Below are 12,535 nucleotides of genomic sequence, written 5' to 3' on the forward strand. Positions count from 1 at the left end.
TGAACTAGATTGTTCTCTCTCTGTATCTTCCTTGTTTTAATTAAGAGAGAAAAATAATACTTCTATTAATTAAAATGCCATTGCGGTCAGAAATCCTGGTCGCTTCAGAAGTGAGCAGCATGGTGTGACCTTGCAAACTGAGCGTGACCAGGATTGTTCAGTGCTTCAAGGGGAATCTCCCGGTCCAGGATAAGTTGGTCTGGGCCATTCAGGTGACAGTGCTGCATCCTTTGGATTAGTACCAAGCCCCCGCTCCAGCCTGCACCTACGCAGTGCTGAGTTATCGAAGATGCCAGCCTGTGTTGCATTGCTGTAGTTGTGTGCCTTTGCAAGTCTTGAAATCAATATAACAGCATTGGCGTAAAACTGCAGGGAAGCAGTGCGGCGTCAGTTTGTGATAGAAAACTACAACTCCGGGTCATGGCGTTTCTAAGGGGCTGAGTCCCAGGTCCTTATTCAGCCATCGGCAATATTTGCATGTCTGAATCTCCTCGCAGTTTCCATTTGGTCTTGAACTTTTGGATAGCCGTTCTGATAAATGTTGCATCCTGACTCTGAGGGAGGGCCACGCTGCTGATTTTTTTGCAATTCCACAATATGCTTTTTCAGGAAGGAGGAGCAGCAAATGGCAGTATGGGAAACTCCAAAGCAGCTTCAGCACTAAGCCACGTCATTTGTTCAGATTTCTACAAATATTAAGTCTTTGTAGGCAGCTGTGAGTTCTTTTGGACGTTCTGGGTGTGAAATGTCTGTCTTGTTGCCCCCCACTTAGGATTTTGGGAACTATCACCTTGGCGTCATGTCCTGGATCATACCCGTCTTTGTGGGCTTATCGTGCTTTGGATCCGTTAATGGATCTCTCTTCACTTCTTCCCGGTAGGTTTCTTGCTCAATTTTGTGGTTTTTGTTTACGAGTCATGCTTAATGCCCCTTCCTTTGGAGTTGTCCTCCAAAGAGTGGCTGTGGGTAGACACAAAGTCTAAAGAGTCTGGAGGCCATGTGGGGAATGCGGAAAAAAACCACCAGTCAGGCTTTAAAACCATATTCAGTTTAAAGGAAACCCTTTCAGTGGTCTTAGTCTTCTTCTCCTCAGGCAAAGTCCTGCTGAAGTTATTAGAACATAAACAAACACAGGCTTGGGGCTCAGGGATGTTGCCTGAGAAAGTGGCTTTAATGAAAAGCAGAAGGTTATGAAACTTCAGGGCTGAGAATCTCTCCAGAAAGTGGAGAAAGGACAGAAAGGACGGGGCAGGATGGGGACTGAGATGCTTCCAGCGCTGACACACATCTCCCAGGTTGTCTTAGGAAAGTCACTTAATTGCTCTCTCTGGAAAGGAGGATATAGATACATCTTTTCTCGCACTCTTTGTCCGTCTCCAGCCTTCCTTCTGAGACGGGGACTTTCCACTGTGTATGTGCAGGACACCCCGTGCTGGGGTCTGATCCTGCAGGGCCCCACTCCTGAACCAGTGACTAGCAAAAGGGTCCGGCTGGCGTTGTGCAAGGCACCACTAAGGTGGAAAACCTGTGTGGAGCCTGGACGTTTCAGTCTTGCTGCCTCAGCAGTGTCTAGGCTTGGGCTGTCCCCACTTGTTTTGTGCTGAAGACAAACCCCAGCCCGGGGCTGAAGGTTGCAGAGGTGATAACTGCTCTGTCTCCCCCACCTCAGGCTATTCTTCGTGGGATCCCGAGAAGGACACTTGCCTTCAATCCTGTCTATGATTCACCCCAGGCTTCTCACTCCCGTGCCATCCCTCATCTTTACGGTAAGCACCTGGCTCTGTGGTGATGAGCATCGACCTGGTGTTGAGAAACGGGTCGGGGGTAGGATCCCATCAGGGTGCTTGGAGGGGGGCTACTTGGGTACCACGTCCAGACACAGCCATTCCTGCGTGCACCTACAGGAGAGGATAGACCCTTCTCCTTCTCATCATATCCTCACATTCCACTTCTGGTTTGAACTTGCTCCAGGCACCAGTTGTAAATAGCTTAAATAAGTAAAAATCAACATGATTCTTTTCCTGGCAGATAATTCTTCTAAAGTACCTGTATGTAGTGTTGTAACATAAGTGGGTTTGCATACTCCCTTTGCTAATGGCTCTTTTTTTTTCTGGACGCAGTGTGTCATGACCCTGCTCTATGCCTTCTCCAACAACATTTTCTCAGTCATCAACTTCTTCAGCTTCTTCAACTGGCTGTGCGTGGCTCTGGCCATCATCGGCATGATGTGGCTGCGTTACAAGAAGCCAGAGCTGGAAAGGCCCATCAAGGTGAGAACAGTGTGGTCATTGCGTGGTGGGTCCTCCCCGAGTCCCTTCTCAGCACCAGGGAAGGTTCAGCAAGTACGGCTGCTTGTTCTGTATGGAAGAGGGACTGGAATTGCAAGTGTGCAGGGGAAACGTGTTGTAGCTGATGCGGGTGTCCTTGCTGCATGGAAATCTGCCGAATGCGAATCGGTGCGGGGGGATGAAGAACTGCCATGGGCATGGGGACATCAGGGTGAAGGGGGCTCTGAGTGTCAGAGATGCAGGGTATTCTGGTGGGGTAGCCCGGTGGGAAGCTCTCAATGACTAACGTATTCCCCAGGACAAATCAGAGGCTGTGGTTCTCAGTGAAACACTCTGTACCACCGTGGAATTCACTTAAAATAGTTTTTTAATAAAGCAGACAAACCCACGCCTGCAGAGATGAGAACTTTGTTCTCTTTGTCCTTGGCCAGCTTGGCAGTACTGCGTCCCATCTGGGAGGAGGCCAAAATCATGTCAGCCACAAGCGTGTCTGCCTTCCTTAAAGGCATGTTTCTCACTCATCCCCCAGCACGCTCAGGTCTCTGCCAGGCAACAGGCAGCCAGAGAGAAACAAACTCACAGACCTGTACCAGTGCCTTCCCAAAGTAACTCTTTGCAGGGTGTTTCCTTTGGTTTTTTTGTTTTTTCTTCTAAAAGCTGGGCTGTTCGCAGCGGGTGCCCTGCTCAGAGCAGTGTAGCTGAGTCCTCTTGAGACGCTGCCGTGAAGGTGCTATGGCTTGTACTGTGCTTGCTGCTGAATTTGGTGCTGTTGGTACAGGTGCTTCTTATAAGGAATCATTCAAGGATGGAACTGGGGTCAAAAAAAGGGTGCTGAGAAAGGCACATGGCTCTTTGGCAAGCCACATCTCTGTGCTTTGTTTTGCTGGTTTTAAATGTACGTGTTAGGTGTTAGCCTACATCTGTTTTCTCCAGGACTGATGAAAAGCACTGCCTAAATTGATACCTTCCCCCTGGCAGTTCAAGATCGTGGTCCCCTTGTTGAGAGCACTGGGACAGACAGGAGCACCGTCCATTTGGGGGTGGAACATGAACTCCTTCCCTCCCCGGGCTGTACAGCTAGATAAACTTCAGTGGAAAGCGTACCCTGTTCCCCTGGTACAACTTCTAACGTGTTCTTTTGGTCCTTGTTTAGGTGAACATCTGCCTGCCCATTTTCTTCATCCTGGCGTGCTTGTTTCTCATTGCTGTTTCCTTCTGGATGACGCCAAAGGAATGTGCGATTGGCTTTGCAATCATCTTCAGTGGGATCCCTGTTTACTTCTTCGGGGTCTGGTGGCAAAACAAGCCCAAGTGGGTTCTCCAAGGCATCTGTAAGTATTACCAGTGAAGAGCAAGGGTGCAGACTTGGCTTTTTCTCCAAAAATAGGAGCTTCCCAGTGAGCATGCTACATGTAGTAGCACTGGCTCTCCTTCGTGTAGTGGAGGCTTCTAGTGTCTTGGCTCTGATCGGTTCTTCTTTAATGATAACAAGTTTCATCCTGATGATTACATTATCTACCAAGCACCCAAAATGCACCCTGGCTTGTGATAAGTGCGCAGTTTGGGCCAAATACCGTGGTTTTTTTTTTTTATCTCAGCAAACAGGGTATTGTTAGGCAGTGGAGCGTAATTTGCCGAGCACATTGCTGCCTTTCTTCTGCCTCCTCTAAAAGCCCAGGGTCAGGCCTTTTGTCAGCAGAGAATCCCTTTCTAGTGGTGTAGGAAGGGAAAAGAAGTAACAGCATAAAAGTCTGAGCACAGTTGGCCTCAAGCTGACTGCTGAAAATTTGTAATTAGTCCCAATCCATCGCTTAGCCAGTGCTAACATTTCTGATCCAGTCAAAGTTCTCCTTGGCATCAAAATGCAGCAGCAGAGCAGAGGGAGGGGAATATCCCCTGGATGTTTTCTCTTACAAGGTTTATTTTTAAGATATGTTTGTATAAGGTTTTCCAACAGCTGACACTACACCACGGTGTGTTTTGAAGGGATGGAGAGGCTGTGCTTGGCACATGCAACCTCTGTCTGAACAACTGAATCAAGAAAGTCAATCCGTGTTGTCCAAGTAACTAAACTCTACCATCTACCTCCCAGGTCTCATACAACAGGCTGACCTAGAAAAGCAGACAAGTAGAAATGCCCAGCCTTAGCTGGATGCTTTTTATGAAGAAGAAAAAGGCTTTCAACAGTGCTCAGCACTTGTTATTCTTTTTTTTTTTTTCCCCTGTCTGTCCCTGTCTCTCTCTCACACACTCCCTTTTTTATTCTGAGAATTAGGCTCAATTCCTGGAAAAGCCATTTTTGCAGTGCCTGTGTGGCAAATTACCATATTAATTGGTTTTTACCACCAAAGGCTTGTAAGGAGAATATAGAAAATATTCTGGGAACACAGAATGATAATCCTGCAAATGTCCAGTTAGAAACATAGGAACTTTAAACGTATGTGTATATTCATATATTGCAGATAATTTGATCACCTCCAACTGACTCAAGTTTGACTTTGTGTGCATTTAGAATTAGCGTTAGCTTTACCTGGCAAGACTATCTTGTGATCTCCAAACACACAGTGAAGCAACAGAAAGCACAGGTGTGTTCGGATGCTAGCCACCACAACTAATGGGTGAAAAAATAAAAGTTACTTCAGTTTAGCACCTTTCCTGTGCAAACTTGCAGCTGAAATGCTTCCTTTGCTCTTCACCTGCTCTGTGCAAGGCAGCGGACTCTGCCTTGTGTTCAGTATGCTGAGCTGGTTTTGTCCTGGGTACTCGAGCCTTTAAAGAAGCTGTGTGCACATACGGCCGAGGTTTGCAAAATTGGAAGTAAAAGCATCGGCTCTTATTTGCGATGCCCATTCCTGCTATTGTGCCTGACTCAGTTTTGGCTACGCACAGTTCTGGCATCCAAACGTAGTTACCAAATCACCAGGCAATTAGAAACTGGTGTCAAGAAGTACCAGAGCCTCTCTCGGGGCACTCCAGCATCCTAGCTGCAGGAGCAAAGCTCCCAGTGTTGCACGTTTAAGTTCTGGACATGAGTAGAGAGTAGCCCGCGGCTCATTTACTTTCAAGTCTTAAATTGTATTTGGACTAATCTTGCTCAGAACCATGGTGGGGAGGCAAATGGGTCAGCCCTTTTGAGGCAGAGTATCGTGAACCGAGACCAAGATATCTGTTGGGGCCCTGCGTGCGATCTCTGACCTGTGCTTTGCTTTCTTCCCCACAGTCTCTGCCACAGTCCTGTGCCAGAAACTGATGGAAGTGGTTCCGCAAGAATCATAAGCAGGAAAAGCAGAGACATTCAGCTCGAGGAAACGCACAATATTATTTTAAGACGACACAAGGAGAAAACGCTTCTGATCCCTCGTAAACAAAACCTAGGCACTGGAGCACCCCGTCAGAGCTGCTTCGTGTCTGACACCGTGCTCCTGGCTCTGCCTTGCCTCCTCCAGCCCCTCCGTCGCTGACCTTTAGCCTGGCAGATGAGCAACGCTGCAATGAGAAGTTCTTGGTACGAACATGGGCCAGGAGGAGGAATTCCCACTGGCAGCTTCGAAGGGGTCCTGCCTGTCCGGCAGCAGCGAGTCCGATCGGCATCTCTGTGTGTGTGTGTGTGTGTGTGTGTGTGTGTGTGTGTGATGCTGAGGGCTGTACTTCAGATCTGTGTAGGCTTATTCGGTTTGGGTCTGGGATCCCCCAGATGCTGGCGGTTCTGCTCGTGAGCCCGGTTTGAGTGTTGCCAGCCGTACAAACGTGCCTGGGGCACCTGCCTTACCTGGTCAAGGCGGGGTGGTTGGGAAGGAAAGGTTGGCTGATGTTGGCTCACGCGCTCACACACACACAAATTCATACCAAAATCCGTGCTGCTGGATGCTTTGGACTCTGTCCACTGGCAGTGACTTAGGTGAGACAAGGCAGAGCAGAATTAGTGTCAGAGAAACGATGTGGGGAGGCCTTGTCTGACTTTTGTTGCATTCCTGACTAGAGCACTCGGGGTCCCCTGCCACTGTCTGGCTTTTAACTCTCAGATCCAAGCCATCTCCCTGCTATTGAGCCGGTCCTCCGGGATGCTCTTCACCAGAATGCCCATCCCGTGGCCCTGTGAATTAGCACTGGGGCAGGCCTGAGGGTGGAGTTCCTCCTGATAAACCCAGGGAATTGCAATTAGCAGAAGGCCAAGCCCTTGGCTTGCTCACTCCGTGTTTTTCTGTAGATAGGCTATCATCCAGCATGGGTAGAGCAACATCACGCTCTCCCAATGGCCCTGTTCATTGCCCGCAGTGTGATTCATGTTTGCCCCTAAACCATTTGCAAAGAGAAAATCAGGGTGGGATTCCCTTGGCTCGTTCCCTGATTGCCTGTCGCCGTGCCCTTCGTTATGCTGTGTCTCTTCTAGAACATGCAGTGGAGATGGGCCCAACTGGGTCTGGGGGTGCAGAAAGGGGCAGATGTCCCCGGATGGCTGGAGCCTGGCTTTAATCTCGGTCTGCCGTAGACAGTCTCTTTTGCTGTAAGAAGCAGGGACCAGGGGTCTGGTCCTTCTTCGTGCAAAACTGCAGCATCGGGTTTGGCTTGGTGAGATGCCCCCACCACCATCCTCCCGTTCAGGGAGCGCTCTTTGAGCATAAAGCATGACCCGCATGTGAAATCTTGTTTTGCTGTTGTGGGTGGTGCAGTCCCATCCCCTGAGCCCACCCCAAATTCCTCTAGTTCCTCAGTAGTCAAAACTGTCCTCTTCGGAACATGTTGCTTTATTTGGTCAATAGCATCACCTTTTCAGCAAAACTGCAGTTCTTGAACAATTTGCTCACTATGCCTCTGCGCTTAAGGTGATAGTCAGTTGGAAATCAAAAGCATCTTTTCCCCACAAGTGAGCTGCTTCAGTCTCTGTTACAGATCTTCTTTGTGCTTGTGCTTTGTGCAAATGGGTTGTTGAACTACTTTTTCTCCTCAATATTTTTGTAAACTAAGATGTGTGGAAGCCGGGATCCTCCAAGAGCTAATGCTTTCTATTGGATGCTCCTTGTAGCATAGACTTATTTTGGATGAAGAGGCATTAAGGACCCCAATGGTACTAGCTCATGCTTTGTCCTTTTAAGAAGCTCTTCAGCAAAAATAGTGCGTGTTATAGCAGGTGGCAGCTTCTGTTCAAGTGTGTGTGACAATGACAGTGGCTATGTCAACAAGCGTCTACGTGCAGCTCTTTGCTATTGCTTCGCCAACCACGCGTCTTTGCTTTGAGGCACTGCAGGAGGAATAGGTGAGACAATCATCGCGCTGAAAACCTTTGCTGTCGGGTTGTTTATTCCATGGCAGCACAGTGCTGATACACCCAAGCCAGCTCAGGTGCCGCTTTACATGCATTAGCATTGAGCTTTCCTGGAGCTAAGTTAACCTGTGGAAGGGTTGCAGCTGGTTTGGGTATATCTACAGTGCAGAAGAACCCAAAGTTTATGGCCAATGCCTGGCTGTTCAGGGACCTATGTGCAATGAATTGGAGCATCTCAGATCCAGTGCCTGTGGAGAGGCATTTGCATAAATAAGGTCGTGAACCATAAAACCTGAACTCTGTTTTTGGAATCCTCTTCCAGCTGAAGGCCGAGATGTTTTGGCAGGGTAGTGATGGGAAATCACTGCTTATGCTGGACCTGTTTCATGGAGAGAGAACCTCAGTCTGTCACCTTCCACTTGGTCTGCAGTTTTTTTGGCTGTAATGGTCTCAGGGCCAGCTTCCTGCGGGGCCTGGGTTCAGCGCAGGGGCTCTCAGTGCTAATATATACCAGCAGAATTACTTGCGATGCAAAGGAAAGGGATTTTAACTCTCAGCCACCTCAATCCAATGTAAATTAGCACTCAAGTCCAACGCACAGAGAGCTCAGAAATGGGTCCAAATCTCCCAAAGGCATGGGCATTGCTTGGTTTGGACACATCTTTAAATTACTTTCATCAGTGATGAAGACCATCACTACATGATATCCTCGTGGTGAACCTTTCACACTGGTTTTAAAAAGGAGATGTCACACTGAGAAATATTTTTTTATTAACTAACTGATCTCAATTAAATCCTTAACTCGCTTGCTTGCTCTTTGTGAATTTTCATGATTTTTCACTTGCTGCTAAAGATCTTTCTCTTGTACTAACCTGCTGGCTCTGGCATTGCTGCCATATGTTTCATGGTGATCTCGCCAGCATCTCCCTGGCAATAGAGCTATAGGAAGAAACTGAACCAGGTACCAGCACAGAATGACAAAAATGTTGGATTTGGTCAGCCACAGCTCACATCTCAAAGTTTACCTTGCAAAAACCTTATTTCTTTTATCCCCAATTCATTGGCCCCGACAGTTCCCCTCCACCAGAGCTTGGTAACATGGCTGTAAGAGGGTGGGTTATTTTTTCCTGGAGGTTAGGGAGATAATGAGGAAGGGGGTGAAACTGCATTTCATTTTATAAAGAAAACACAAGAAAGTAATTTCTCCAATGGGTGAAACTGCTGCTAACAGCATCTGCTGTCCAGTGCGACAGCTTGTAACTCAGATCAGCAACCAGGAGTGTCTGCTGCCCTCGGGGGCTTGCTGTGTTCAGCTGGATTTTTGGTACGGAAAAAGAGAGAATACATCCCCGTGAAAGACCTCCTTGCTGCTTGTTTTCCTCAAATGTGGAATGACATGTCACAGAGGGTGAGGGGAGCAACAGAGACTTCACAGAAAATTTCTCATCATTCCCAGCACTGGATGTGGGATTTTTCTGTTGTTTCTCTGTTCGCTTGTGCTCTTTCGAGCCCATGATCAGTCATGCCTGTTGCAACCCACCAAGGGAGAGAAACCCTTCCCGCAAAGGACACGTACAACCACAGTGACCGTGAGTTTGCTTTTTAACAGTAGCTACAGTTAAACGAGATACCACGTGAATCTACTTCATAGGACAGTATTCTGCAAGTACAGCTGGGGCGGTCATGTTAGTGCAATTGTAGAATCATAGAATCATTTAGGTTGGAAAAGACCTTTAAGATCATCGAGTGCAACCATGGAGCCGTGGCTGCGTATTTCTGCAAGTGATGGCTGTGCCTCAGTAGTCCCTTGGTCCTTCTACTAAACTCCCCCTTTCAGTTATTGCTTTTCTCAGCTTGTTTTTAAGTATTTAGACTCCCAGGCGGTCAGTTGTTAGGGGTGTTCACAGAATAGCGTCTCCCGGGGATTGTTAAAATGTAGGGCAGAGGCATGCAGGAGCGGGTGGCCAAGTGCTTTCTTACCCATTGGGTTCCTCTTTCTAAATGAGAAACCTCCTTCCCGACTGAGAGGGGAACCAGCCCCGCAAAATGCTCCCAGCCAAAACTGGGGCTTGAAGTCATCCTGGGTGGATATTTCTTTTTTTCTTTTTTTTTTTTTTTTTTTTAAACTTCCTGCAGTATTTGTAGTGTTTTCCATCTCAGATACTGTGTTCTGGTAAACACGCTTTTGTTTTTAACAGCACCCTCTGCGGACACTAAGTTCAAAGGGACTCTGTCACTGTTGAACAAACTTTAAAGACCCTTCAACTGGATTGAAACTCGTAAGAAGCGGCTTTGTTTTTCTCCGAGCCCTCTCCCTGTGGGCATCTTAGGCAAGGGAATAAATTGGGCTCCTCCATGGGCTCCTCCACTGTGGGTCTGCCTGAGAGCGGAGCCCTCGAGAGGCAGCGGTGTTGCGGCAGAGCTTTTCCCCACGGCCGCGACTTCCCAACCGTGGAGAGATGTTTGCAGTGGCAGAGTCCCGGTGTGGCTGCGGGGAATCACAGGGAAGGTTTCCTCTCAGTCTGGGAAGGTACCCGTGCCTTCAGCCGAGGCTACAGTGTTCTCGGGCTTTAATAAAAAATAAAAATTAAAAAAAAAAGAAATAAAAAATAGAAGGAAACGGTCAAATGCTGTCATTACGCAACACTCTGGCTGTTTGCGGCTGTTCTTGCGGGATGCCAGCTTTTCCATCAACCGGTTGCGCAACTCCATTTCTAATGACATCAAAGGGGAAGGCAACGTTGGCCATTGAGAAAGGGCTGGAACAAAGTTTCCTACTGGAGCTTGGGAAAGGGCAGCCCAGGGGCGAGACAGCTCCCGTTCCCCCCTTCCCCAGGGCTCTTGCTGAGGTCTGCCGGCCGGCGCCACAACCTCGGCAGAGCCCCACGGACTGAATTGCAGCCTTGTGCCGGCCCCGGGAGCCCGGCGATCATCTCCGGCTGCGGGATGGGCCGGCGCGGCTGGAGCCGGCGGCGCTTGGCTGCCGACCAGGGAGCGCGGCAGCCGGCTCCCTGCGGCGATGGGAATCTGCTCCCGCGCCTCCGCCGGGGACCTTACCCGTGCCAGGGCATCCCATGAGACCTAGGCGTTGAGGGATGCTCAAGGGGCTCTTCGGTTCTGCTGGCTTCTTGAGGAGTTAAAGCCTGCCAGCCTTACGCTGGTTTTGCCCGTACTTGAGAAGTTTCTTCCCAGTTTACATGGTCCGAACTGGAACTAGCAGCTGGGGTTGGGGGGGGTGCGTGTGCGCGGGATGCTGCTGGGAGTCAAAGCCAAGTGCCACTCAGCTGCACGTAGGAAATGTGGCTTGGATTAGGTCGACCCTAAGGAACTGATGTCCAGAGGATTATTTCTTTGCTTTTAGCCCCCCGTTCCTTGCGTGAGAAGGGGTGTTGCTTCCTCCAGCTGTTGAAGTGTTAATGAGGAAAAAAAAATATTTTTTTAAATATTGAATTAATTTTTAAATGGCCTAAAAGAGACTTTATATCTACACCTAAATTATTCCCGTTGGGTGACGTTCATCTCGGCGCAGGGGCTCTGCAGGCGCTCGGATGCTCTCCCACATCCCAGCCAGCGGGACGTGGTGCTGCGGGGTCTGGCTGCGTCTCCTGCACTGGGATGAATTTCACATGTAGGGAAAAAAAAATCCTTATTTGTTCAGAGGACGGGGTGAGGTTCATGTCCCACCTAAATCCTTGCAAAGGAAGAAATTTAAGTGGTACCCAGACCTTGCGCTGGCCGGCAGAACAAAAGGAGGGTGAAATTCACTTCTAGTGAATGATGTGACTTTTCAGAGATACCTTTCTTCTAAAGTTTGTATTTTTGTTGTTTTTTTTAAAAAACACAATAAAAAAAGGATCTTAACATACAGAAGAAATTCTAGATCTGATTTACAATTTTGTTATATTTGGTTGCTTTAAAAATATTTTACTAATTTAAATGTTGCTGTAGATGACATTCTATTTATTTGAAGGGGTAAATATCTTTTAGTCTTAATACTTCTACAGTAAGCGCTGTCTATTTACAATGTTTGTGTTCTGTCAACACAGCTATTCCACGACTGAGTGCTGGTCAGCCAGTAGTAACTTAATCAAATTGCCTTGTAAAACAAGATGTCTCCTGCAATGTATTTTTTCTAGTATTTCTTGATTCTTTTATGTCTGTGGTTAACAAATCTGTTAAATGTTTGAGTTGGTCTATGTTTTGGGTTGTTTTGTTTTTTTAACAAAGAAAGCTGAATTACAACTCTCTTGTCGTTGGTCTTTGCCTCTAAAACTTCTATTTTGCAAAAGGTTGCCTTGTTTATCCCACATCCAGCAGCACCTGAGCTCTGCGTTTCCAAACATTCTTCTTGCAGATGGGTCTAGGAGCATAGCCGAGCAATAACAGCAGCCATTCCTCTATCACCATCCTCTTTTTAAAAATTCTAGTTACCGTTTCTGGTTTTGCATGTGTTAAAACTAAGGGAATGGGAAAGTGGGTGAGGTTTGGGAAGAGGTGGGAGCAGACAACAGATGTCCTAATTCCCAGGGTGTATCTGCATGGTTATGTGACAGATGCTGCCGGTAAAAGCCTGCAGCCAAAAAAAAAATGTCTTAACAGCAGGAAGGTATCAAACTTTCTGCGGGGAAAGTGATCCTCTGCTGCAATCCCTCCTCCCTGTGTCCTTCCAGGCTGGAGAGATGCTCTGTCTGCAGGGGCCCTGCAGGGAGGGGATGGGATGCTCAGGGGTACAGAAAGGCAGAGGTGTGGGGATTGCTGGAAGATTTGCACTTCTGGGTGTGCAGATGGCAGAGCTCGGTTTTCCTTCCTAAAGGAGAAGATGGTGTTCAGGCTATTCTGTTGACAAACACACACACCCCCCAAGAGGAAGAAACAGGCATGAAAGGAAGGCTGCAAAGAAAACCCAATAGTAAAGGGAGACTTCAGTGATGCCTACAGAGGCTGAAGAGGTGTTACACACAAATTTCATACTGCATTCTAGGTG

The 12,535-nt window shown here is 47.9% G+C and overlaps 1 protein-coding gene across 1 annotated transcript in view; it reads left to right on the forward strand.

Moving 5' to 3' along the window:
- SLC7A5 (solute carrier family 7 member 5) overlaps positions 1 to 11,793 on the forward strand; it is a 41,252-nt gene extending 29,459 nt beyond the window's left edge. Inside the window, exons 6-10 of the mRNA XM_075039870.1 lie at positions 773 to 876; positions 1,670 to 1,766; positions 2,121 to 2,270; positions 3,442 to 3,619; positions 5,509 to 11,793. Of these exons, the coding sequence (XP_074895971.1) occupies positions 773 to 876; positions 1,670 to 1,766; positions 2,121 to 2,270; positions 3,442 to 3,619; positions 5,509 to 5,564 (585 nt within the window). The 3' untranslated portion in view covers positions 5,565 to 11,793. The remainder of the gene's footprint in view (positions 1 to 772; positions 877 to 1,669; positions 1,767 to 2,120; positions 2,271 to 3,441; positions 3,620 to 5,508) is intronic.
- The last annotated feature ends 742 nt before the right edge of the window (positions 11,794 to 12,535 follow it).

The sequence above is a fragment of the Buteo buteo genome, chromosome 11 (genome assembly GCF_964188355.1).
Source record: "Buteo buteo chromosome 11, bButBut1.hap1.1, whole genome shotgun sequence".
NCBI lineage: Eukaryota > Metazoa > Chordata > Aves > Accipitriformes > Accipitridae > Buteo > Buteo buteo.